Source organism: Oenanthe melanoleuca, chromosome 7 (genome assembly GCF_029582105.1).
Source record: "Oenanthe melanoleuca isolate GR-GAL-2019-014 chromosome 7, OMel1.0, whole genome shotgun sequence".
In the NCBI taxonomy this organism is placed as follows: domain Eukaryota; kingdom Metazoa; phylum Chordata; class Aves; order Passeriformes; family Muscicapidae; genus Oenanthe; species Oenanthe melanoleuca.
In genome coordinates, this window is record NC_079341.1 from 1,936,112 (window position 1) to 1,963,503 (window position 27,392).

The following is a 27,392-nucleotide window of genomic DNA, read 5'->3' on the forward strand; positions in this document are numbered from 1 at the left end:
AAGTGTGCATGATGAGTATAATTGTGGATTTTCCATAACTTCTTAGCATTCTTTAAATACTTTGGCCCCCAGTGTGTGTCCAAATGAGAATTAGTCCTGATGGAGAGGAGTTGAGTGCTCTCAGTAGTGCTGCTGCTTTCACTTGGGCTGTTGAAACCACAATTACTGTCTGTAGTGGTGGGTTTCTGTTCAATCAGGATGTTGGGGGAAGAAAAAATCTTCACTTAAAGGTGCAACTTGCTTATTGTTTAATATATTAAATATTTGGTTTATTTTTTTTTAATGTTCTTACGGCATAGAAAATTAATTTGTTCTCTGTAGTGTTTGACATTAATCCAAGTTTATAGCTTGAAATCAAAAATATCACAGTACCTTATCAAGGTTGGTCTTGCAGTAAATACTTTTTTGATTATTTTTCTTTATCTGTTCTCCTTATGAACTTTTAAATCCAACTCTGAGACACTGAATTTCTGGTTCCTTCTTTTCCTTACTGGCTGTTCCCTTCTTTGCAGATATGGATGCAGGTAACTATACATTGTCTTCATGGCAGCTCTCGTTTTGAAGGGACAGATGGTGGTTTCTGTATTAGAGTGTTTTCCCCCCTTGTTTTGTGTATCATTTTGAGTTGTTTCCTTTTGATTTCAAGTCTTTAGTGCATCTCACTGTTTTTGTCTCTTGCTGTAGTTGTCTCTTCAGCAGTAGTTTGTAGTTTCATGCATCCCTGATAACATTTGTTTCTAATTAACCCTTCCCACAGGAAGCTGGTTTAGCTTGGTAGTTGACATTTTAACAGCCTGGAATTGTAGTTAAAATGGGAGGAGAGGGGAAGGGAGGGATGGACAAGGCTTTTCCTGTGGAACTGCACTAACACTGAGCTCCTGCAGGTTGTAAGTGTGCCCTAAATGTGTTTTTCTGGTTTGTAGCTAGAGCTGGCAGTAATAATTGATGATAGCAGCTGAGCCTCTGCACAGAAGTGTGTGTGGATGATGCTTCTGGATGCTGATAGTGAGAAATGCTGATAGAGGGTGCAGTGTCACTGAGTACAGCAAAAATCACTATCTTGACACATCTCTTCCCTCACTTCATGAACAGAGGGTATCTGGATTTTTGGGGTTTTTTTTTCCCTTTTGGAAGACTCAAATCTACTGACTGTTGACAGGGTTAACTCTCCTCTCCTCCTAAAGGATGAATATTTTAGGTGTTATTCCTTGGGAGTGTTGCCATCTGTCCTCTTTGTCTTGAAGGATTTTTATTTACAGTGCTCCAGTGACATTGTCAGTGTTTTTCCTGGAAGGATTAGATGACAAAAGCAGTGTCAAATCATTTCTCTGCACAGAAGTGTGGCTGACAAGCCTCACTAATGACACTGTTGCATTTCATTAACGGGAGGAAAACTGGAATAATTAAGAGCTCTGATTTGCCTTGTGAGGGATAAGGTCAAGGTTTCCAGTCAAGTCAGCATTAAAGGAAATTCAAGCCATATAAATGACCCTCAGTAAACATCTGTAGTGGTAATTTGGTTGTGTTTTACCTCTGTCAGAGAATCACAGACCCACAAAGTGGTTTGGGTTAGAAGGGCCTTTAAAGCTCCCCTGTTCCATCCCCTGCCATGGGCAGGGACACTTCCTATTATCCCAGGCTGCTCCAAGCCCTGCCCAGCCTGGTCTGGAGCACTTTTAGATCCTTCAAACAATTCCCTAGAAAAGAAAGTGTGATCCTTCATGTTGGAGATCCTTGTGGATCCTCCCCTGTTCCTTTGCTGAGGGACTGTAAATGTGCCAGGTTGTTAAACTGGATAAAAGAAGAGATGTATATCAGATGTTAAGGTGTCAGCTGCTTGATCAGTTAAGAAAAAAATCTAAGTTTACTGGCTTGGAATGGCTTCCTAACAGCTAAATTTATCAGGCATCATAAAATCAGTCCTAATGGGTGAAGTGCTGGATATTTGCTGCAGGTGGAAGTGGTGATTAGGGCCAGGGACTGCTATTTCTGCTGCCCTTGCCTTCCAGATTGCTGCAATTACCAGGAAACCTGCCCTGCATCACACAAGTGCCACATCTCCTGTAGGCCTTGGAGGCTTCAGCATTCCAGTAAATGAATTTTGAACTATGTAAAGGTGGTTTCAAGTGTCATTTCTCTTGCTGCCCATCACCACCTCCCCAGCAGGAGGAGGAATCCTGCCCTTCATTCACAGTGGAGATTTTCTCTCACTGCCTGCCCCAGTTTTTATTTCTGTTCAGAACTTTTCAGTCCCTCATGTGTTCTGTAACTTCCAAAGCTGTTTTTTCTCAAAGAATGAGTTTTTATTAGGAAGAAAAATGGCCTTGAGACCCTTCCTTTGCATATTTAGCATACACTCAGCTGTGCTGCTGAGTGACACATTTTAAATCAGAGGGAAGAAAGGGAGCAATGTGTTACCCTGCTCTAAGTGGGGAATTTCAGTGGTCTGGGGGTTTATTTTTTTTTTTTCTGTGATGATACAATGATGGGAAATAAGGAATCCTAGGGATTTTTGATGTTCTAATGACCCTCTGAGTGACTGGAAGAAAACCTGCTACTGCTGGGTGCTTTGCCTGCTGAAACCACAGTTAAGTGGGAAATGCTGTGGCTTTATTCCCCCCCGTGTAAAATTTAATTCTGCCTGTAGGAGCAAAGTGAAATGTGTGGTGTATGGAATTTTTTGCAGACCAAGGTAAACTGCAGTTTATAGTAATAAATGTCAGAGGATTCTGTTACTTGTTTGGGTTTTGTTTCCAAAAAGCCAGGAGGTGTGAAACATGACTTAAAGGCTTTTCCACATCTCTGGCATGTTTCTGAATGTAATAAAGTCATGTCATGATTATTTCAGTACTTTGTTTTCCAGTGAGTCTAACAAAACAAAAAGACAAATTGTGGTCCAGGGTGTCTCAGCTGGGATGACAAAAAATAATTTTTTTTTCTCTATGTACTTTGGGATATATTTAAGAGTTATTTATTCATTTCATGTGGATTAATTCTTTTTAGTGTTTTAAAAAGCATAAAAGCCATCCACCATCCTGACTTGAGGCAGCAAGTAGCTGTTGCAGTCAGTGGAGGTTTCAACTCTCTCTTTGTAGAGGAACTTATAATAAAAATGAAATCTTCCCCAGTAAAAGCTACAGAATAAAGCCTTTAATGTGTTTTTCAGAAAGCTATGATCATTTACTCTCTTTCCAAATTTGACCTAAAAACATTTTTATACTATTGCAGTCTTCACCACATAACTTTTTTCAGTAGCACAGTGAGCAGTGTATCACTTACATGGCAGCAATGGTCATAAAGCAGCAGGAATGGTCATGTTTAGTATTAAAATACTAAATGAAGTGTCACCCTCAGCCTTCCCTTTGAAGCATATCATGAAAATAAGTTGCCAGCCTGTAACAAAAACATGCATTGATGATCTTCAAGCCTTTTTCCAAGCTAAAGGATTCTGATTCTGTGTAGAAATTACACCTTGAGGATTGGCTGTCCATGGTTTTCAGTTTATCTCGAGAAACTATTTCTGCCTGATGCTTCCTCAGCAAAGGGTAATTATGCAAGGAGGATTGAGGAAGAGTGCTTTCAAATTTCAGCTGCTTTTGTTCACATCCTCTTAAGAGATTTTCTCCTGGTCCCAGACCCTTACACAATATGTATGCAGAAAGTTCAGGCATAATCTATTAACTGGGATGACCTTCCAGGTGTCTTCATTCAGGTGTGATCCTGGGCTGGAGTCAGACAGTGTGGACCTGGTTCACCTGGGGAAAATAAAAAGCAGAGACAAAAAAAAGACTCCCCATCTCTGGAAGTGTTCAAGGCCAGGCTTGGAGCAACCTGGGATAGGGGAAGATGTGGGGCTGGAATGGGATGGGCTTTAAAGGCCCCTCCAACCCAAACCACTCTGGGATCCTTCTTTGCTTTAATGTGGTTGTGCTGAGGTTTAACATTGGGCTGGGGTCACAGTTTGTATTTTGGGGGAGCTGCAGCTGAACTGGACATGTTCCCCTCTGCAGCCCTGAGATTCTTGTCCCCTTCTCCACATGACCCCTGCAGCTTCTTTACAGAAGCCACTTGCTATTTTTATCTAGTTAATGTTTTCAGATATGTAGGAAGGCCATATTTACTAAACACCCAAATTTGATCTTTGATGAAGGAAAGGAGGATGTGTCCCAGACTAATCTGTGTGCTCTGCTCTCAGTGAGCAGCTGGCTGAAATGTAAATGAAGAGCAGAGAAATGTGTCCTGTGAGGATGTGCTTGGGTGCTTTCCTTGGAAACATTCGTGCCTTTTCATTCAGGATTTTTTTGGAATTCATACACATAAAAATTTATACAGAGCTTACACAGGGAGGTTTTGCAAGAATCCCAACACAAGCTCAAAAAAGCCACATTAACCCTAAAGTTGCATTTTGTGGTTCTTGGGCTGCAGAACCCGAGGAACTGAAATTCTCTGTGTTGGTTTCAAATCCTTGGTGCAGTTTTCACAAGCCCCCTGAGCACTTTGGGGCAGATGAAAGATTTTTTTTTTTTGGCCTGTAAACCCACAGGCAGACTCTGTGTCGTGTTCAGAAGACAGTGATGACTTGGGACATGTGTTTCAAAATTACCTCTTTTCATTCTTTGTCTGCCTTTTTGCTATAATAGCACTGACTGATTATTTTTATTTGGCATTTCACGCTGACACCCAGATATAAAACAACACTTGTCTCTTTTTTGATCCTTTTAAAGTGCTGCTGCAGCAGGTTCTCTTGGGCTTTTGGAGCCTTTCAGGCTCAGCATAAAAGAGGGTGTTTATGTATTCTGCCCTCTCCCCTCTGCAGCCCTTCCCTCTCCTCCTCCCGGGACTGCCTGTGTGGGTTGGAGTCCTTTGAAAATCTCTGTTCCAGCTGTCGGCTTGGGGACTGTTTAAAGTGTCACACAAATAGGGAGCTCTGTTAATTAAAGGAAAAACTCAAGTGTTTGCTCTTCAGGAGGTGCAGAGGAAGCAGATTTCCAGAAAGGGCTTCCCTTTTCAGGCTGTGTGCCTCGAGGGTCTTTGAGGTGCTCTCTTTAACACCTTGGATGGCCAGGGATTTTTGGGAAATAATGGCTGTAGCATTTGTGTCCTTCTCTGAAGGTGGAAAAACTGTAAAGCAGATTTATAACTTCTGTTACAGCTTCAGGCTCTTAACAGGACTAAAAGTGACTTCTCCCAAGTAGCAAGTGATGCTGCAAGAGGAGATGGTCTCAAGCCCAGGGGAGGTTTAGGTTGGATATTTAGGAAAAGTTTTCCACCAGAAGGGCTGTCAGGCATTGGAACAGGGCACTGGTGGCATCACTGTCCCTGGATGTGGCACCTGAGGATGGGCTGGTGGTGGCCCTGGCAGTGCTGGGTCAGACTTGGTGCTGTAAAAGGGCTTTTCCAGCCTGGACACTTCTGGAATTCCATGGTTTTAAGTCTCCAGTGCTCCCTGCTTTCTGCTGCTGTTTTAAAGCCAGTTTGGAGTGGCTCCTGCTGGACCTGCCTTTTGCTTTATCTACTCTGGATGTATTTCTGAATCACAGCCACTGTTTCGCTCTTGATCTCAAGGCCAGATTTTAATATTTTTATTTGAACATGTTCCTTGTTCAGCTCATATTTGATTTCTTATTGTGAGCTTATTTTTTCCCTCTCCCTTCCACTGAATCTGTTGTTGTTTTGGAAAGTTGTATCAGAAAGCATTTTATTCACAGTATTTTGAATTCTCAGCAGATTTGCTGCCACAGCAGGCTGTCACCAGGTGTTTGTACCCATTTTAGGGAGGGCAGATTATGGTGTAATCACTGCTAAGTCCAGTTTTAACTTCAGGGTTGCTATTTGTGAAGTAAAACTGTAATGAGAGGACGGGTATTAGAGAAGCTGGCTAGGTATAAAAAGCAAAGGGATGTTGGAAGAGGCAAGAGGGGTAAGAAAAGGCCTGAGATCTGTGCATCAGGGCTTATAGGAGGTAATTTTTGGGCTTATCTTTGTGAGCTGTTTAGGGTTTGTTAGTGCATGTTAAGATTTTGCAATTATGTTGGAAGCTTGTGAGGTGAAGTAGAAATTTTGAGCAGATTAATTTTGTGTTAGATTGAAAGCTGGGATGGGTTTGTCTGGAAGATCAAATGCCTGAGAAGCCAACTTAGAAGGAGCTGCAGCAAAAAAAACCAAAAAGATGATATTTTAAATCATGGAGCTGACTTTGTAAGGAAGTTTGTTTGGGAAGTGGTGTTTTGGGCTGCAAAGGTTTAAAACTGGAAAAGACTGGTGGTGGAAAAAGGTGGGAGTGTGCTAAAGTGGGATCACATCCTGCCTGGAGGAGCTGACTCGCTTTGATAAAAATAAGCTTTTAAAATTAGATTTGTGTATATACAATTAGTGGGTGTGAGGTGTAAGCAACTCTCTGCACCTGCTGTCAGTAAAATAAACCAAGAAAAGGGGGGAAAAAAAGATGAAAAATGAGCTATTAGTAGAAATGGGAGCAGTGATTGAATGTTAGGTCCTTGTCAGCTTGTGGCTGCAAGAAGCTCCTGATTTTGGGATGTTGGGTGGGTGTGAGGGTTGGGGTGAGTGTCACAGGAGGGGCTTCCCCACAGGTTCCTGGGGGTTGATTTTTGTCCCCTTTAATCTTTAATGCTTCTGAACTAGGAGAACATACAGCATGTTCAGCTTTTGCCTGCATGGTGCCACAGTTTTTGTGTACAAATGTGCAGTGGGTGTCTGATAGAGATGTGCTCCTGCTTCATGTTGGACTGAGGGGTGTCTGAACCCAAGGTTTTTCCCTGGAATTGGGGTGTAGAGCTTGGTATGTCTGCTCCCACTTGGTATTCTTGCCTGTTTACCTGGGACCATAATAATGAATAACTGGGAAGATGGGAACAGTATTTCCCTTGCCCTAAAATGGGATCACCTCTTCTCCCTTCCTAGTCTGTTCTCCTAAATAACCAGGCTTATTCAGTGCTTGTTTTCCTGGCTGGGTATTTTCTGGGCAGATTTTGGTCCTTAGCTGCCATGGGATTCCCTATCCCATGAGCACAGGCTGGTGCTGGCGTGGTGACATGGGCTAGGACAAGCTGTCCCCTTCTCTGTCCCCTGCAGGAATTCCCAGCTGCTGTTCTTTCTTGGGCCAGAGGTTTTTGCCATCCTGCCCCATCTTTCCACAGCTGGTTTGTCCCTACTTTTGTCCCTGTGATGCTGCTTTTCCTTTCCCCCTCTTTTTCTTGAACCGGTTACGGTCACGTTGAAGTACAATCCAATTTTCTACCATAATTGCAGTCCCTCCTGCTTCATTATCTAGAAACTAAATAGCCTGTTACTTCCATCTTCTAGGTTATTAATAAACTGGGTGCAGGAGAGTTGAAACTGCTGCAGAAACTTGGATCAGTATCGTGCTGCTTCTTTCAGATGAGTCATTTGATGGGGACAGAGTGTGCTTTACCTCTCTGTCTGCACTCACATCACGGTGATTTTTTTAAGACTGGCCCTCTGTAATTGGCTTAGCACAGCCTGCACTGGCTGTCAGGAGCTTTGCAGTGAAAGTAGAGCCTGCACTGCTCTGCTCCTGAGTCCTGTCTCTGGGTAATGAGGGAAACTTAATTGCTCAGAGGTTGGCTCTGGTTTGTTCCCATTTATCTTGGTGGTTAATCAATCACCTTCCTCTCCTTCTGCTTGAGATAAAGCACTGGATCTAGCTCAGCCTGTTTATCATGCAATCCCAGCATGGTTTGGCTTGGGAGGGACCTTAAACCCCATCCCATCCCACCCCTGCCATGGGCAGGGACACCTTTCACTGTCCCAGGCTGCTCCAAGCCCCAGTGTCCAACCTTGGACACTGCCAGGGATCCAGGGGCAGCCACAGCTTCTCTGGGCACCCTGTGCCCTGTGCCCACCCTCAAAGTTTCTTCCCACTATCCCATATAACCCTGGAGATTCTATGCAGCTTGAGGTAGTTTTTATATATTTTTAAAGTGTGAAATTTTTTCCTGAATGCTTAAAAACTTCACTGATCTCCCTTCAAATCACTGCCAGATTTTGGGAACCCATTACATCTGCTCTTTTGGAGAGACACTGCAAAAACATCAGTGAATGCATCTCAGAATTAATTGTTAAATGTCATTGCAGCTGCTGCTAAAATTCCAGCAGTAGAACCCTCTTCCCGTGGAGTTGCAAAATCATATATTAGTGCTTCCTTGCCAGTTTTTTGGGTAAAGACCAGATTATATGATGCAATATTGCATTTATATGTGATGCCTGTGGGGGGTACCTTGCTTTAATTGGGTGTGGCTTGGCACTTCCAGGAGACCTCTCCCCCTATTTCCTGAGCTGTATCCTAAACCTGTTGAGAGAAGCAGATGGTGGGGGTTGAAAGGCTCAGTCTAGGCTGCTTTTGTTGGCTTTTGGGGTTTGTTTTACCCCAGTAGTCTGTTGGGAAGGTGGTCCAGGGCTCCAGCGATGATTCCTCGGTCTTTGATCCTTGACCCAGCTCAGCTGTGCATGATGGCTGAATTACTGTTTAGCACACTGGTTGTATTCAGGAAATACCCAAAACCATAGCATCATGGAATATCCTGAGCTGGAAGGGTCATTGATCCAGCACTGACACCCCAGCAATCCCACCCTGTGCATCCCTGAGAGCATTGTCCAGACACTCCTGGAGCCTTGGCAGAGTTGAGGCCACGACCATTCCCTGGGGAGCCTGGGCAGTGCCCAGCACCCTCTGGGGGAAGAGCCTTTTCTTCTCTTTTTATAAAATTTTTTACTTTTTTTTTTCTTGTTGTAATTTTTTTTTTTTTTTGGGGAATGCTGTAAAAACATTTTTATTTAAATAAAAAAATGTAAGTAGCAAACCAGAAGAGCGCTATTCGGCCATCTGTCTGAACAGAGAATTTTTGAATGTGTTTCCCTGAAGAGGAGCCAGGTTCTTGGCACTATTTTCTATCTTCTGAGGGGAGGAAAAAAAAAAAAAAAAAAAGGGAGAGAATGTGCATGTGTGAGACAACTGGCTGCTGTTGTCAAAATGCACATGTCAGTGGGAATATAAAATGCAGCTTTTAGAGCTGCCTCAGCCTCCCTTCTGTCTCGCCCTGCCACCGTAGACGTTCAGCTGCTGCCTGCGCTTGTCGTGGGGCCAGCCCCCCGAATTTATCCTTCTCATATGGCTAAATAACTTCATCCCCGTGGCAATTTGCCTGAATAAAGAGCCTGGTGAGCGCCCTGGAGCCTGGGGATGCAGCAGGAGAATCAGCGGCTGCTCCGGTGAGCAATTACGCGCTGGAACAGCTCTGGGCGAGAGGAGGGGGTGGCCAGGCTGTCAGAGCCTGGATTAAAGCCTTCCTCCCTGGAATTCCCCATGTAATATCCAGCTTTTCTAACGGGGAGCACCTCTGATTACAAATGTGTGCAGTGTTTAAAATTCATACCAATTTTCGCCGGGTAGTTTCGGCGCCGCCGCTGGAGCGCCCTGCATGAAAATGAGATCGGGAAGCTGCTCTTGATCCCCTCCCATTTGTGCTTGGTTGTAAATTGCTGATGCACAGAGTTTATGCAGCTTTATGGTGCTCAAAGCTGTGTATTTATGTGGGGTGCTTTACAGCAGATGCACCTGAGAGAGCTGGGGTGGTTTGAGGGCTGTGCTGGGTGGGTTTGGGCACAGGAGCATTATTTGTCACCTGTAAAAATTCTGAAGATGAGCCTGTGTGAGTGGATGCTGTTCTAGCCCTGGAAAACTGGGAATAACTGCCTGGGAGTGCCTGTGGTGCCCTGTCCTTTGGCCACCAGTTGTGCCCTCCCCTGGCAGGTGCATCTGGGAGCTGAGAAACTCCCTCATTAAAAAGCTGCGTGTGTCATAATCCTGATGGGACCAGAGCAAAGCCAGCACCTCCCCTGGGAGTGCTGCTGTGGGTTTTGAGCTCCTTCTTTATATTAAGAAGGTCATTTCTTTGTTCTCCATGTTGTTGGTTTAGACAGTCATTCCTGGCTCCATATTTAGGAAAATCAGGGGTATTTTGTAGCCCTGGGAGAGCGTTTGGCTTCCTCATGGATTGCTGTAGTGCCATATTTGAATTTGCTGATCTCCCTAATTCCTCTTTGCCTGTGGTGCTTTACAAACTCCAAGATGTATTTTTTAAAAAATAATGAATGCGGTGCTGTCCAAGCTGAGCTGTCCCAAAATTGCTGAACTGTCCCAAAATTGCTGTTTTTGCTTGCCCAGACTGTTCATGGGTCTCATCAAGGCTCATCAAATCAAAGGCAGAAGCAGTTTATTGTTTGCCTTAATCCTACAGCCACAGATACCTGCAGGGTACAGCCTTGCTCTTTATAGTCTTCACTGTTTATGCTTTTGTTTGTGTAAATTCTTGATATTGAGGTGGGTTTCCTTAATCTCTGTCCTGTGCAGCACCTAATTTTGTGGTGTGCTCATGATAAGGGCTCCTTAATGGTGTAGAAGCACAAGTTATTAGGGATGAATCCTGCTGTGAGCTGAGATTTGCATAAAATAATTCTTACTCGAGGGATAAGCGTGAGTTTGCTGTTCCATTTCTGAGCCTTCAGATTTGTTTTGAAATATTTAGTGCAGTTTGGAAATGCAGGGCATTCTTTAAAACAGTTTGGTTGGAGGGTTGTTAAATTCAACCTATTTGTCATGAGATGCTTAAATCCAAACAAAAATCAGGGATTGTGAGGATGTGCCTGTTCCAGCTAATGAGCACATCCTGCTTTTAAGGGTGAAGAAGCCACTTGAGCAGATTTGAGCTGACTGTGCCTGTTGGCTGCAGCAGGGTGACAGCCCTTGGTGAAGAAGGACAGCACGTCAGGATGTGAATTTAACACTGGAAATAACAGTAATTGCACTGAGCTCCACCCCCAGTGTTTTTGGGGAAGGCAAGGAGCAGGTCCCCAAGGTGATCATTTAGGAAAAGAGCTGCTGGCTAACTTGCACTGTATTTATTAAATTTACCCTTTTAAAATTACCCTTTTCCAAGCTGCTCTAAACAGTCAAATCATGGAGAATAAATCTCTTAGGGCTCACATTTGTACACTCAAACACTTCTTTATTTTTCAATTCTCTACCTAATTTTTATTCCACCCTGTCTGGACCTTCTTTGTGTCTCTGAGGACTGTTTGAAGGTACAGTGAGACTGGCAAGGCATCCTGTTGACAATGGGAATAATGAGTTGGCTCCTCAACACATTCGGTGTGTGGTATTTTATAATTAGCTGGGGGAACTTCCAGTGTTTTTAAAAAAAGGAACTAGGAAATGGCAATTAGGCAGAACTTTCCCTCTCTGACCATGCATATACTGCATTTCCATTGTTACTTACAGCTTTAAAACCCCTCTCTGGAGGGCTCTATATTAAGTAATTCATCTTGGTTAACACTTCATTGGGAAGCGCGTGCAATTCATCGACAACATATTGAAATAATGGCCTGATTAATAGAAATCCAGTTCCTGAGAGCTGAGACTGGCTTCCTTTACAAGTTTTACACTTGTTTGGGATTGTTCTTTTCAGGTTCAGTAATGATATATATTTATCTGTCACTTATCTGCAAAGGCAGGACTGAAATCCACTTTGTGAGTGAGATAATGAAAATCCATACGTAGCTCTTCTGCTCCCTCTGTGCCATTAAACAACCAGAAATGTGATAGTCTTAATTGCTGCATGTTTAACATTGCTAATAGGGTAAGTTTGTAAAGGAAAGATTAAAAAAAAACCCTGAACAAAATACCCCAGCACAAACCCACAAAACCTCCTGTTCTTCTATCTTTTATTAAACACAAAATGTGTTTTAACACGCCTAAGTGTTGCACAGAGCTGAGCTGTGGAATAATCTTGGTTTGAAAGCTGCTGTTGTGGTTGGGCTGGGGGGGAATGGTGGGTCTAAGGCAGTGTGGGGTTCCCCTAAGGCAGCAATTTTTGTGCAGATTGTTGTGTTTGGAGGATCAGCATTAGCCTGACTTACATGCTTAGGGAGCTTGTTTGGAGGTCAGGTTGGGGCTGTTGGCTCTCAGCATTGTTTCAATGCATTGGTTTTGGTAGAAGGGCAAGTTTTGAAGCTGGGAAATAGGGTTCAAATGGGAACTAATTCCAGGTTTAAAAACTGGAAGAAGAGAGAAGTTTAGGGTGTGTTAATGGATGTGTTTTATCTCAGCATGGGAAGCCCAGCTGTGAGGGTGGGTGATGCTAAGCTGGAGGCCTTGGGGAGTTTGGGGAGATAAGAGTGGGTTTGCTGCAGAAGAGGAGCCTAAATGCCTCCCCAGTGCTTAGGCCAAGCTTGCTAATCCTGGCTTAGGCTCTGTCACACCAGAAGCCCTAAATGGGATTTGTCATTTTCAAGAGAGGCAGCAGAGTGCCCAAAATGCACTTTTAGCCCCAAAGGAAGCAGTCCCAGTGCTGCCCTGGGGTGGTGCTGAGTCCCTGTGAGCCAGGGGACAGGAGGGGACAGAGCAGCTGGGGCTGGAGCCTCCCTGGTGCCACAGGCAGCCCTTGCTCTGCATTCCCTGGAAATACAGGAGCAGGAGCAGGACGTGGCTGGGGGCTGTGACTCCGCTCTCTTTATCCAGGTGTCCAGAGCAGGTCTGGGATTCACCCCAAGGCAGCAGCACAGGGTTCTCTGCTGCTTTAGCACATCTCTCCAGAGGTAGCACCATTGTAGCTTTTTTGTCTAACATGTGTCTGGTATCTTCCCCTAACTGTGGTGTGTGAGTGTAGAGCTCTCATTCCCATAACATCCCACGTGTGCTCTGAGAACTGGGCTTCCCTTGAGGAAATGCTGATGGCACAGGAAACTGATTTTGTGGTGAGACACGACGTTGTTTGTGTGGAACTCTGCCTTTCTTAGAGACATCTCTCTCACAATTACCTAAAACAAAGGTGATACCCATGGGTTTTAACTATACTATCAACCCAAGGACACCTCATGTGGGTTGTAGTGCAATTGCTGGCTTTTCCCACATTATCCTTAATCTTTATATATATATATAAAATATATATATATAAATAAGGCAAGTACATGGACTTTAATTCCATGTGTTCCCATATAAACTTCAGTTACATTCCAGTAGTTGGTTAATTTGCAGAAGACCATTCTTTTTTTCCACAAGTGAAGCCTTTTTCTGTTTTGTGTTTTGTACCTTTGCTGTGTGTAACGAGCTGCTTTGTGTGGCAGGTGGGAGATTCAAGAAGGAGATAGTGGTTGATGGACAAAGCTACCTGCTGCTGATCAGAGATGAAGGAGGCCCTCCAGAGGCACAGGTGAGCCCAAAGCCTCACATTCCTTGTTTTTCTAAACTTCCTTTGAAAGAACTGGTTCTGCTTTGTTCTGTCCTGGGTCCCTCTCATCCTCCTGCTGGGAGAATTCCAGCATCACCCTCAGGTGAAAAGATTTTGTCCAACAAATGGTTGGGATTTTGGTTGCAATGGATGGATGAGTGTGCATAGAAAATATTGGGGATTGTGACTGAGACCTTCAAGTAAGGATACACATTTCATTTATCCTGAATTCCCAAGCAAGGTACTTCAATGTACTGATGGTGACACATCAGGATTTCACAGAATCACAGAATGGTTTTGGTGGGAAGGGACCTTAAAGCTCATCTCATTCCAACTCCTTGCTATGGGCAGGGACACCTTTCACTGTCCCAGGCTGCTCCAAGCTCAATTTCCAACCTGGCCTTTGACACTTTCAGGGATCCAGGGGCAGCCACAGCTGCTCTGGGCACCCTGTGCCAGGGCCTGCCCACCCTGAGAGGGAGGAATTTTTTCCCACTATCCCATCCAACCCTGTCCTGTGGCAATGGGAAACCATTCCCTGAGTCCTGTCCTGCTCCAGGCCCTTGTCCCAGTCCCTTTCCAGCCCTCTTGAAGCCCCTCTGGAAGGGACTCTAAGGTCTCCCTGGAGCCTTTTCTTCTCCAGGTTCAGCACCCCCAGCCTGTCCATGCCTTTTGCCTTGGAGAAGACACTTGCAGGTTTGTGTGTTCTGAGTGAGAGTTTGCTCTTGTGCTGCTTCAATCACCTCAGACCCAGCCACACTTTCTGCAAGCAGCATCCTTGTCTTGGGCATCCTCCTCCAGCTCTCCTCACCTGGGCACTGGCAGGATTTCCTGAGTGTTGGCTGCTGCTGGCCTTGCTTGGCTCAGCTCCTCCAGCAGGGATCAGCTCTCAAACAAGCAAGGATTTAGCATCAGGCCAAGCAGCTGAGGGGGAGCAGTGCCAGCAGCAGCAGCTCGGGTTTCAATGCACCACCACAGCTCCAGGAGGGTGGGAGCATGGGGGAAGGTGCCAGGACAAAGGGGAAGAGAGAGGACATGGAGGAAATGGAGGCTGAGAGAGACATCCTGGAAGGAAGTCACAGGACAAAGCAAAGCGTTGGCACATCTGCAGCCGTGTCAGCAGGAGCTACAAGGAAAGCTCTGTCTGGGGCTGGGAGGGATTTGGCTGAAGCACCCCCTGCTTTCCAGCCTCTGATGCTTAGAGAGCATTCACTCATCTGAAAATGTAAATAGTGAGGGTGTAAAGGTACAGGCAGCAACCTGAGGTGGTTTGGTGCCCCAAGAGCTGGGTTTGCAGAGCTCACAGGAGCTGCTGCACACTGATGAACAGCACAGGGTGTGCTCCTGGTGTGTGCCAGGAAAATCTGGGGCTTTGATTGCTCTTGTCCAGTGGAAAGGGTCCCTGCCTATGGCAGGGGATTGGAATGAGATGAGTTTTAAGGTCCCTTCCAACCCAAACCATTCTGGGATTCTGTAGTGGCTGAGGTTTGTTCTCCATCCTCATGATTTGCCAGAGGTTTGAGGTGTCAGTGCTGTCTCACCTTTCAGCACAAGGGTTTCCTGTAAATTCACTTTGGAGTTTTTGGGTGTAATTTCAAGTTACATGTGTGCTAAAAATCTTTAATCTGTTTATCAATTCCTGCAGTGAAAAGCTTGCTTGTGGGTTCATGAATAATGGGGATTGAATTCCAACTGCAGTAAGTAGGGAGCTGACAGGTGGAGTTCCTGGCACTGGGTTGTGGGTATTCCCCAGATTACTGTCCCCTTCTTTTTGGCAGGAAGGGAGAATAAACAAACTTCCCTGAAGGCTCTTTTTGTTGGGTCTGTGATCTCTCCTTTCTTTGCCCAAGATAAAATGGTTCAAAGATGAAAATAATTCAATTTCCTGTCGTAAAACCAAATTAACCTAGTGACTGACCTACAATGAGCTGCTGCATGCAACTTTTTAAATTTAAAACTTCTTTTATAATTTGGTTTTGGGGTTGCCTTGAACTACCAGCTCTGCTCACTCACAGTAGTAAGTCTGAGAATGGATTTCTACACCAGCAGCTGATTTATTCTTGTTTCGAGCCATTCCCTGCACAGTTCTCTGGATGAGACATCCAGGGTTTCCAGACCTTGTGTTTCCCAAAATTCTTTTGGTTTTCTGTGCCACAGGTCTAATATCCACAAAGATGAAGCTGCATTTCAATATGAAAAGAGAAATAAGGAATTTCTGGAAGTGTTTTGTGTCTGCAGGAGCTGCACTGTGTAAATCTTTGGAGTGTTTTCAAATAAGTCTTTATTAGAAGGCTGCTGTACACACTGCTCAAATGTTCAGAGGGTTTAGAGAGATTGTTGGCTTCCAGATGGATGCCTTAAGGACATTGCAGTTGTTGGGAAGAGTCTTTGGCATGATGCTGCTGAGTCCAGTCAACAAAAACCACTTTATAATGAGACCCAAGCCCACATCTCCCAAATAATAATGCTGTCTCCAGTTCCTCTGGTTGCATCTTCTGGTTTGAACAGTTTAACAGTATGGTGGTTGACCTTATTCTGGCAATGACTCTGCTATGTGTTAGCCAGTCCTGTCCTTTCCCTCTGGAAGATTGTCCTCCTGACTGTCTTGAAAACCTCAGAACAATTTTTCATCTATTTTTACACCGTAACAGCCCAGGCAGTGTTTGGTTTCAATACAATCATCATGAATATGCAGAGCCTTTCCCCAGTGAGCCTCTCTGTTCAGTGTGTCCCCTGGCATGTTGTAGTAATAATATAACAAAAAGCATGAAAATCCCCTGGCTGAAGCTTGTTTCCATTGCTCTAAATTTGGGTAGGAATGGAGTCACTTAGGGAAAAATAAATGCAGCGAGGTAAGCTGGAGTTTTTTCTTGGCGTCCTGTTTATATTCACTGTTAAGTTAAATGTATCTCAACAATCTTAATTCATTTGTGAGCTGAAGGCTTCTCACTTGCATGGTCACTGAGGAGCACCTTGGCTTGGTCTGTGCACCTGCATGTCCCTCAGCAGGGTCCTGATGCCAAGAGAGAGCAGTTTGCTCTTCCACTGAAACCAGAACGAGGCACTTGGTGAAGAATTGGAAGTCTCAAATGCTTTTTGGACATGGATTAAGATGTGAGAATTCCTAGCAATGCCTGTCCTGGCATTGCCAGCCACATCAGCATGTGTGCATGCAGATCCCAGCGTGGGGGCTCGGGCAGCACTGCAGAGGAGTGCTGCTCATTTCCAATGCAGATCCAGCCATCCCAGCCTTCTCTGGGAATCAAACTCAGGGTGCACTGGCAGTAGCTGGGCTGGTTACACACCCCAGTGTGGAGAAATCCCTTGTGTATCCCAGATCCCCATGGCTTGCAGGGTGATGAGATTGATCATTTTAGCAGCTTATCCCCCCGTTGGGGCCTTGGTTGGTTGTGAGTTTCTCTGGTGTGTTTTTTCCCTTGCAGGAAGGTAAGAACATTTCTCTCTTGGCTTTCCTTCCTTCCCCCTCCTCGCTGCTCTTCTCACAGTTGGCCTTTTCCATTTCTATCCTGCAGTTTGCCATGTGGGTGGATGCTGTTATCTTTGTGTTCAGCTTGGAGGATGAAGTCAGCTTCCAGACTGTTTACCACTACTACAGCCGCATGGCCAACTACCGCAACACCAGCGAGATCCCCATGGTGCTGGTGGGCACCCAGGGTAAGTGCAGCCCGATGGCCAGCTGGCCTTGAGACACCACAGTGACTCTTGTCCTGTCCCTTCCCCTTTGCTACAGGGCTGTGGCATTGCAAGGACTGTGTTTGAGGTGAGAGAAAAGTGCCTCTTGGAGAGGGAGTGTAGGACTTCAGCAGGGAAGAGAGAGGGGAAGTTTAGGTCATATATGTCCAAGAAATTCTTCCTTTGAGGGTGGGCAGGCTCTTGGCACAGGGTGCCCAGAGCAGCTGTGGCTGCCCCTGGATCCCTGGGAGTGTCCCAGGCCAGGCTGGATGGGGCTTGGAGCCACCTGGGATAGTGGAAGGTGTCCCTGCCATGGCAGGGAGTGCAACACCATGAGCTTTAAGGTCCCTTCCAACTCAGACCACTCCAGGATTCTATGGCTTGCAAGGAAATTTTAAGTAATGTTTTCAGTGTCCTGGTAATGGTGGTTTTCTTGCTCAGCAGGGAGATGCCCTCATTGAATTTGGGCAGGTGAATCAGTTGTATAGGGAAGTTCTGCAGCCAGACCAGTTTCCGTGTCTTTTGTTTTTGTTTTTTTTTTTGGCAGTCTGGAAAGGTTCAACACCCTGGCATTGATGAGAGGTGGAAAACCTCCAGCAGCATGGGAGGAAGCAGAAGTGAACCCTGGCCTCAGGCTGTGCCTCTGGGAGACTTCTGTAAATCAAGCAGAAATGCAGCTTTTTGCCACCTGAGCCAACCTCTCCCCCCAGTTTTTCCTTCTGCTGTCCTGAAGGAAAATATGGCAAGGGAAATGTACCCAAAATATTTGTTTATTTGGCATTTGAGTGGTCTTTTGGATACTCTCTGCCTTGTTGTGCCAGCATATCCCAGTAATATTTCAGCAGTTTCCCATACTGTGAGTGGTTTGCTGCATTGGTAGAGTTGAGGCTGTTCTGTTCCTGACCATACAGAACCATGGAATCATTAAGGTTGGAAAAACCCTTTGAAATCATCAAACCCAACTGTCCCCTCAGCACTGCCAATGCCAGCACTAAACCATGTCCCCAGGTGCCATATCCACACCACTTCTACATCCTTACAGGGATGGTGACTCCAGCACTGCCCTTGGCTGGACATCCCTTTGGGCACAATTTGAGGCCATTTCTCCTCCTCCTGTCCCTTGTTCCTTGGGTACAGAGCCCACCTGGCTGTCCCCTCCTGTCAGGGAGTTGTGCAGAGCCAGAAGGTTCCCCCTGAGCCTCCTTTTCTCCAGGATAAATCCCCTCCCCCTGCCAGCTGCTCCTCACTTCTTTTCCTTCCCTCTGGAACATCCCTTTCCAAGAGTATCTCCAGCTTCTGTGTTAGAGGCAGAACACAGGTGATGTGAATTGTTGGTGGTTCAGTTTTGGGCATCCTCCTTTCAGTGTGTGCCAGTGGTTTTGGTGGTGCTGGAGCTTTTTGGTGGTTTTTTTTCAGCCATGTGGTCAGGGAGCAGTTGGCCTTCCCCTGCCTCCTGCCAAGGGGTGACAGTGCAGAGGGGATGTGTGGGCAGCAGGGAAGGAGGAATCACAATCCAGCTGGAGGGAGGAAACAGATGATAAGAAGGAAAAGGAGAAGTAGGAACAGAAAAACTCTTAGAACAGCAGAAACTCCACCAAAAAGCAGAATGGAGCTGCTTTGAAGGACCACATTTTGGGCTTGAAGGTGGAGTTGAAAAGATGAAGGGGAAACATTTCTCCAACTTTTTTTTTCTTTGTGCCCTTCTGACACTGGGGTATGGTTTTCCATCTCCTTCCTGTTACTTACAGAAAAGTTCATTTTCTGTTGCAGCTCTGATGGAAAGTGGGTTTTTTGAAAAGATGGAAATAATGCTGATTCTAGAAATAAGCATCAGGAAAAAACACAGCTTTTTGTCTGTGTTTGACAGTGAAATAAAACATATGAAATACATAAATACACTTGTTAAAATGCATATTTGAAATATGCCTCTTTCATATAATAGAATCCCAGAATGGTTTGGGATGGAGAACACCTTAAAGCACATTTAATTCCAATTCTGTGCCATGGGCAGGGACACCTTCCACTAGCCCTGGTTGCTCCAAGCCCTGTCCAACCTGGACTTGGTTTTGTCAGATATCCCTGAAATGAGATGTGGAATGAAATCTTTCCCAAAATATTAACACTGGCTCAGTGCTTCCAGATGTTCTCCCCTGACTTCCAAAGCCAGCTCAGTGCCCCAGCCTGAGCCACCTCAGAGCAAGGATGCAAACTTTGGGAGCTGGGGTGTTCTGCAGCTGAGCCCTGGCAGTTCCTTTCTGGTTAAATGTTACCAGCGCCCTCTGCTGATAAAAACTTTTCCTAATTTCTGCTTTATTTTCGTTAATTGGGTCTGATGAGAAGGTAATGACAGGATCATTTGAGGTCTGGCCCTGTCATGCCTAGGGCAGAGCCTCAAATACAACATTTCAAGAGGCATTGATTCTGTGTTTAGGTTCAGGTGATGCTTTTTTCCCAAAGAAAGAACCTGTTCTGCTGCTGTGGGCAGTTGCAGTTTTTAAGGAAGACTTTCTGGGCAGCTGTAAATGCTGAAATTAGTGCCTGTTGTAGAATCCCAGAATGGTTTGGACTGAAAGGGACCTTGGAGATCATTGAGTGCCATCCCCTGCCATGGGCAGGGACACCTTCCAGTATCCCAGGTCCAGCCTGGCCTGGAACACTTCCAGGGATTCAGGGGTGGAAAAATAACATGGTACTCCTGGGAAAAAAAAAAAGCTCCTTATCAAGATCTGTTAATAAGATTATCACTTCAAATAGTATCACCCTTGTGTACAGAGTTCATCACTATGATGGAGTAGCAAGAAAGAAGCTTCTCCTTTGTCTGTTCTGGTGTAAGTTTTTTTCAGCTCCACTGGATAACTCTAAAACATGAAATTTCTGGTTTTCAGTTTTCATGAAAAAAAGCTCTTGGAGAGAATTACCAAGTATGATTGTTTAGAAAAATACAATTTTTATCAGCTTTGCAGTATGTTCCCACAACATGTCTGGGTGCCTTTACAGTAGAGTTTGAGTCAGTAATTTACAATTACGTTCATTTCTTGAAAATACATAATATTTCATACTCTATGGCCACTGATCTTTAGAGAGGCCTAAAAACCATTTGACATGTTTGTACTAATCACCCACTTGTTTCCCTAAATATATTTTGCATCAGAGCTCGTGCTCTTTCATGTGATTGTATTTTTTTTTCTCTTTTGGCAGCAAACGAGCTCAATATATTTAAGGAAAGCAGAAAGCATTGGAGGTTTTCCCTCTGGCTTTTAGAATCAGTGTGCTGGTATTTTGAATAAGGAGATGCAAATTAGAGTGATGTGCACCCTGTTTCATGGTTTGTCTTTAAACTCACTGCTTGGGTATTGGTCAGTATGAGAGGAGCTGACTTGAAGTTGCACCAAGTGAAGTTCAGGTTGGATATCCTTCACAGAAGGGGCTGCAAGCATTGGAACCATCCCTGGAAGTGCTCAAAAGCCACGTGGATGTGGCACTTGAGGACATGGGCTAGTGGTGACCATGGTTTGACATTACCCTTGGTGATCTCAGAGGTCTTCTCTGACTTCCAGCCTCTCCTGTGAGTCTCTGAACGCCAGGCTGGTGTTTCCAAATGACCTTTAATGGGTGTTTTCCCCCTGTCCTTCTGCAGATGCCATCAGCTCCACCAACCCCCGTGTAATTGACGATGCCAGAGCCAGGAAGTTGTCCAATGACCTCAAGAGATGCACTTACTACGAGACCTGTGCCACCTACGGCCTCAACGTGGAGAGAGTCTTCCATGACGGTACTGCTGCCTTTTCCCATCCAGCTCCTCCCTCCATCCCCTAGCTGCTCCTGCCAAGGAGACACCCATCTGGGATAGCTCACATATTTGCCTGCTCAGTTAAAAAAAATATTGATTTTTAGGCATTTTTGTTGTGTTTCCTAAGCTCCTTAACTTGAACACAGTGCACGGGCACTGATGAGTTTTCCACCAGCACCTTTAGTCTTAAGCATCTTAAGCTATTTTTAGTCCTTATTTAATTTTCAGGGTTTTTTAGTGCTTGCTTTGTTTTAGCAACGTTTGGTTTGGTTTGGTTTTAGTGCTCGTGGAGAGGCTGAGTGGCTGTTTGTGCAGAGTAGCTGAAAAAGCTGCATTCAAGTACCATAGTGTTCATGGGGTGTTAAAAATTGAGAGATGGGTGTTGGGAAGGAATTGTTCCCTGTGAGGGTGGGCAGACCCTGGCACAGGGTGCCCAGAGCAGCTGTGGCTGCCCCTGGATCCCTGGAAGTGTCCAAGACCAGGTTGGGACAGGGCTTGGAGCAGCCTGGGACAGTGGAAGGTGTCCCTGCCCATGGCAGGGGTGGGACAGGGTAAACTTTAAGCTCCTTTCATGCCCAAACCATTCTGGGACTCTTGGAGAGTCTTGTGTAGGGGTTTTGATCCTTGAGGGTCCCCCCCCAGATCAGGATATTCTATATTCCATGATCCTGGAGTTGTATGAGATGGGATCTGTGCCCCCTCTAGTGGAATTTCAACCACGTGTCCTGGGGCTTGGCTGGCTTCACTTCTTGCCAGGTTCCTCTGGTGGCTGAACGTGTCAGCCCCTCATCACAGCAGCTTTCAGTGTCTAAAAACCACTTTTATTAAGTTTTAGTGCTTCTCAGAGCTCCTTACTTCTGGGGGCTTTTGTTGCCAGCTCCTTGGTGCAAAGTCCTGCTCTGCCTGTGCTTACATGAGGCAGTGTCACATCAGCACTTTGCAATGGGGTGTGAAAAGACACTTCAAATTTAAAAAAAAAAACAAGGCAAAAATTGCATATTTTTACATGGAATAAAAAGGTGATACATTCTGATCTTTACACTGGAGAAAAAATAAAACTGTTGTAATTTTTACATGGGAAGAGGCAAAACATTGTACATTTCATATGGAAAATACTGTCATGCACCCGTTTTTCACCCATGGTGCTGGTCAGATTTTGGAGAAGAGCATTTGAAGCTGCATCTTCTTGTTTTGCTCCCTGTTTTCTCTTGAACTAGTTGCAAAAATTACTGTTTTGACTGCCTAGATTTTCTGTATTGATTAGGAGCTTCAAAGAGCCATTAGGGGGTTTTCTTAGCACATTTATTTTTGAGTACTGGCTATAGTTAGACTGCTAATTATATATTCTGAGTCCTGGTGTTTGTGGCTCTGTTTACAGTCTCCTTCTTGGGTTTTTTATCCCTTTCTCAAGGATTTTAAGAGAAGTCTCTTGGCACAAAGCTAGTGTGATAAACTTGTAAGCTTTCAGGAGGCTAATTTGTCTCTCTTTGGCTGCAAGAAAGAATTGACAGGGATCATGTGTTTTAAGAAATATCAGGGTGTTGTTTTACCCCCATGGCAGCCAACCAACTCTCTAATATTTGCCAGCTAATAGGATTAGAAATGCTTCTGTATGAATGGGTTACACTTTCCAGACACGTCTGGGACCAAATCCAATTCCTGATAATTTTTGCTGTTTATTTCAGCAGGAAACAAAGCAACTTCTTAACCCCATTAAATGAGGGGGTGTGAATGAGCAGTGCAAGCTGTTAATAGGGAGCACTTGATTAAATATCCCTTGGTTTGTGCTGCTCTGGGGCGTTCAGGTTCAGTGTAGCTTTAATGATTTTCAGTGGCTTCTTCAGAGGGTTCACATTAGTTGGGCAACCTGGGATGGTGGAAGGTGTCCCTGCCTTGGCAGGGGGTGGAACAAGATGAGCTTTAAGGTCCCTTTCAGTCTAAACCATTCTGGGATTCTCTGATAGAAAAAAAAAAAAGAAATATATATATATTCCACTTGAGGATGTTGCAGTTCAGAGTTTTCTTCCACACAATTAGTGGTTTTTGACACCAGCTCCTAGTTTGGGCTGCTTTGCTTGCAGGCTTTTTTTAAAATCAGTTTTCTTGTTCTGTGTTGTGCCTTGCTGAGATGTAGACCTACTTTTTGGAGGAAGAAATTGGGAGTGGCATTGAAGAGCCTTTTACTCCTTTGTTGCACACACTTTAGAAATTAAATTTCTAATTTGTCCCCTGCAAGCAGCTACTGAACTTTGTGGTCATCTGTTACGATTCTTCTGTGATAACTCATTTCCCATTTTCTCCACAGCTGAGTGGTAAAATAATTTAACTTGAATGATTATTGTTATTATGAAAATGCTACTTTATTCTCGAGTTAAATCCCAATACCTCGTTTCCAACGCTTCATTACAGCTGATAAGCTCACTATTGATTGTAACAGAGATGGAATCATTGAATCACTTGGGTTGGAAAAGACCCTTAAGATCATCGAGTCCATTGGTTCATATTTTGTAAGAGGAATGCTGAGGAAAGTGAAAGCCAAATCATCCTTCACATTCTGCTATTTTAGAGGCTGTTTTTTCACCTTCAGCCATGTCCCACTGAGGTTTAATCTCACATACTGTTGGGAGTTAAAACCTGAATTTCAGGCTGAAATAGAAAAGAGAATTTCCATGTTTCAAGGGTTTAGCTTAGTAATGTGCCCAACGATGGAGGCTAATATATCCTTTCTTATTTTTTGGTATTTTGAATAGTTGAACAAGGGACTTGCATTTTAAAAATTAGATAAATGCTAATAAGATCCATTTTGGTTCATATTCCCAATTAAGACTTAGAGACTTTTTTCCCCCTGCTAATCAGAACAGATTCTATCAATGACATTGGAAATTATTATTTTAATACTTCTTGTCAGCACAGTATTGTAATGACTGTGTACTGCCCCAGGATGCCTTTTTAATGGTTTTAGCCTTCTTGAATTAGCTTGATGTACCATTAATGCATGAGAATTGCTTTTATTTCTGTTCACAGTGTATTCATAACCCCCCACATCTTGCCCTGCTTTATGTTCAGATTTTCCCTGACCCATTTAACTCTGGGCCATGCAAGTCTCTGACACTACAAAGGAGCAAATATTCAAATATTTAGAGGAAAAAATTTTACTATCACAGGGTGTGAAAAAAAAGGGGTTGAGTCTAACTTGAGTTCAGAGTTGAATTTGTCCCTTGGCAGTTCGACCAGGGGGTTTTACATCATCTGGATGGCTGCAGCCCCAGATTTTGATGTAATACTGCCCAAAATAACCATAAACCTGTGAGTATTGAGGCAGGAGTTGCAGGTTATGTGGTGGCAGAGGCTGCTGCTGCCTCACAGTTTTCACTTTGCTCTGCTGCTGTGCTGCTGCCAGTACTTTCGGATGCTTTATTTGCAAATTTGTTGGGTTTTACCCTTTTCTGACCCAGAGATGGGGCAACTGAGAGGCATTTAAAAAAACATTTATTCCATTTTCAGTCTCAAATGAAGGGTGAGACAATGCAGGTGTTATAATTCACGCCATCACAATCAGAAGCCAGCTATCTCTACAAATCCATTTCCCACACAGATTAACTAATCTTTTATTAAGGAATGTGTCTGCTATGTGTAAAAAATCTACCAGACTTACTTTATTTCCAGATCCAAACAGTGTTTCCTGTGTGGTGTTGCACAAAGGTGTTTTAAAAGGAGAATTCAAAGCACCATTAAGAGATGGGGGATGACAAATTAATCCTGCTGCAGCCGGATTGAGGGGAAGGAAGGGCTGTCACTTGCCATCAGCACGATCAAGTCAGCTTTTATAGATGTGTTTTCATTAGGAAATGCTCATCAGCCTAATGGGAAGTAAATAAAAGGGAAGTAAATCAGTCCCATCCCGACAGCTGTTTTGGGAAGATCTGACTTTACTCTGGGCCTGGATGTGGCCTGAGGGATTCTGTGCTTGGGGAGCTGTGCTGGTGGGGACCCCAGTGCAGGGCAGAATGAGGCAGCAGTTCCTTTGGCTCCGGGAATTCCTTGGAATTCCTCGGATTTCAGCTGAGGCCTTGGGAATGTGGCCTTTGCAGCAATGATTTTCTCTGAGCACTCAGGCTGCTCACACACGGCCTGCCGACACTTTGGCAGGTGTCAGAACCGCTGGGACATCAATATTTTGCCTGGTTAGGTATTTGTATGCTCCTGGTTTGTTTGGTTTGGGTGTTTTTAACGAGAAAGTGACATGAGGGAGTCAGTTTCTTTTCCAGGAGCAACAACCGCTCAAGCCACGTTCATTTTAAGCCCCCGTTCATTTGAAGTCGTTTCAGCGTTAAGTTCGTTCTAAGACGTTGATTTTAACGTGAAGTGAAGGTTTTTGATCTATAATCGGCGTTCAGTTTCCCGGGGAAGCACGGAGCGCGGCGGGGGCGGCCGCCAGGGGGCGCCCGAGCCGCGGCGTGAGGGGCCCGTGAGGGGCCGTGAGGGGCCCGTGATGGCGGCACCGCTCGGCGCTTCGGCGTTCAAACGCTGGAAAGGGAAAAGATGTGAGCGCACAAATCTGGTCACCCTCGTCTTGTGAGGCGTTTCTGTTCGTGTTTTATCTGAGCTTACCTCGCCCTTGCTCATGCTTTGCCATTACACTTACTTTACCCTTCTTCCCTGCCTGTAACTGTTATGGGCCATTAACAAATGAGAAGATTTAGTTTGGAAACAAGCATTTCACTCCACCATCCTTTTTTTCTTAAATTTTATTTTTTTGGCTGTTTTTGTTTGCACAGACGTTTCTTCTGGTTTCCAGGTAATCTCTCAGCCCCGTTCCCATAGGTTACAAGTTCTGGTGTCACAAATCAGACTGTACGCTGCTGTAGGAAGGCCCAATGTTAACTAGCAGGAGTGAATTAACCAATACCCAAAATTTATATAACATAGGCTTGAAATGGGCTGTGTGAATTGAGCAAGGTGTGAAAGAAGAAGCCTTTATCCTGGGGAACAGTTTGCATCAGTAGGATTGGGCTGGAAAATGGATCCAAATATTTGGATTTATATTTTCTAACTGATTACCAAATTTCACACTTCACACATTACAGCTCAATTTCTTTTTTGCTGTTGTTCCTCGAGGACTTACAAGGTATCTGCAATTCCCCTTGGTGCTGTCAGTGTTGCTGCCATGCTGTTTGGTGGGCACAGGCTTCACCTTTTTGCCAGTTTTTTGTGAAAATTGCAGCAGCTTTGCAGGCTCTGGGGTCTTTGAGACTGGTACTGCTCTGACAGGTTTTTCAACATCACACCTGGATCCACAAATGTGTGAAGGAAACAAAAGTGACTTGTCTGCATCCATTTTCTCATCCCTGGAATCAGATCATGGGATAAGGAGCTGCAGTCCAGGGTATGGAATTTAAGAAGTGCTACAGTGAGCTCAGAGGAATTGAATGATGTAAAGCCAGTAAAAGTTCCAGGGAGGTTTTGATTCTAGCTCTGGTGTGTCTTTCAGTACGTGACTTGTAGAAAACCATAATCTCTTGCAGAACTTTTTGTGTGGCTTTTAATTTTATAGGGGTTGTTTTATGGCACTTCCTTTAAGTCTTAATGTGCAGTGTATGCAGTAAGGCAGGTTACTAAAACCTAGAGCACAGCTGCTGATTTTATGCAATAGGTGACAGCTGTTAAATTTTTTTTTTGAGAGTACAATAAATGCAAAGCCTACTTCAACATAGATAAATTCTTCATTGAATGGCAACAAGGACGTTGATAAATCTTGGCAAAATGCAAAAGAATTCAGGTTTTCAGTAGTGATGATTCAGAATTAGTCCAGTAAAGTCATATTCTGTAATGCAAACTCTAATTGAAATCCTGGGGCAGGAAACAAGGTGGTTGTTTGAGGGTAAATTGCCTTTTAAAAAATTTTACAGTAGAGATGAGAATGAGAGGCAGAACAAGTCTGTTTGACAGACTTGTGTGTTGTGCTTGGGGGATAAAGTGTTAGAAACACATTTGTGGAGTGTCTGGCGAGCAAGTAGGAATTGCTTTCCCTCAGAAACAGAAATGACAAATTCTGGAAGAAGGAGGAAGTTGGAAAATCCCTAATTTTTCAAATCTCTCCTTTTCTCAGTGAAGGAAAAGCAGAATAGAAATAAGCCATAAACGAATGTTGCGGTGCTGCAGTTCCTGGCAGAGCTGGTGCCAGAAGCTGAGAGGAGCAGTGACAATTTCTGTGATTCTTTCTGAGCCAAGTGAGCTGAGCAGCAAACTGATGGCACAGCACGGCTGCTAGCTCTGGGCTGTGTCCAGAGGGGAGGGTTTAAACACAAAATCAAATACTGCTTGGTGATACCTGTTAGAGCCAGGATTCTTTAGCAGCTGCAAAATGATGCTGCAGAGGAACTGACCTCAAGGTTAGGTCAGGGCTGAGAAGGGCTTCAGCAGAGCATGACCTCCACAAAGTGCCAGTTTATATTTGCTTTATTACAGCCAGAACCTTTTTCTTCCTCGTGTCTGCTTTATTTCTAAGTGTTCTGGGTAAACTGTGCCTCATTTGCTGCATTTTGGGGGATGCTCTTCCTTGCCCAGCATATCTTTGTCTCTCTTCCTAGTGCTGTGCTCTTTGTTACACTTCTATGATTATGGTTTGATCATTTAATCTGACT

General features: G+C 44.5%; 1 protein-coding gene across 8 annotated transcripts in view; it reads left to right on the forward strand.

Annotated features, from left to right (window-relative positions):
* The window catches only part of AGAP1 (ArfGAP with GTPase domain, ankyrin repeat and PH domain 1), a 304,896-nt gene that overhangs the window by 96,898 nt on the left and 180,606 nt on the right, over window positions 1–27,392 (forward strand). For all 8 annotated transcript variants that reach the window (XM_056495964.1, XM_056495969.1, XM_056495965.1 and 5 more), the window contains 3 exons: window positions 13,162–13,247; window positions 16,799–16,940; window positions 20,596–20,730. In XM_056495964.1, the coding sequence (XP_056351939.1) occupies window positions 13,162–13,247; window positions 16,799–16,940; window positions 20,596–20,730 (363 nt within the window). The remainder of the gene's footprint in view (window positions 1–13,161; window positions 13,248–16,798; window positions 16,941–20,595; window positions 20,731–27,392) is intronic.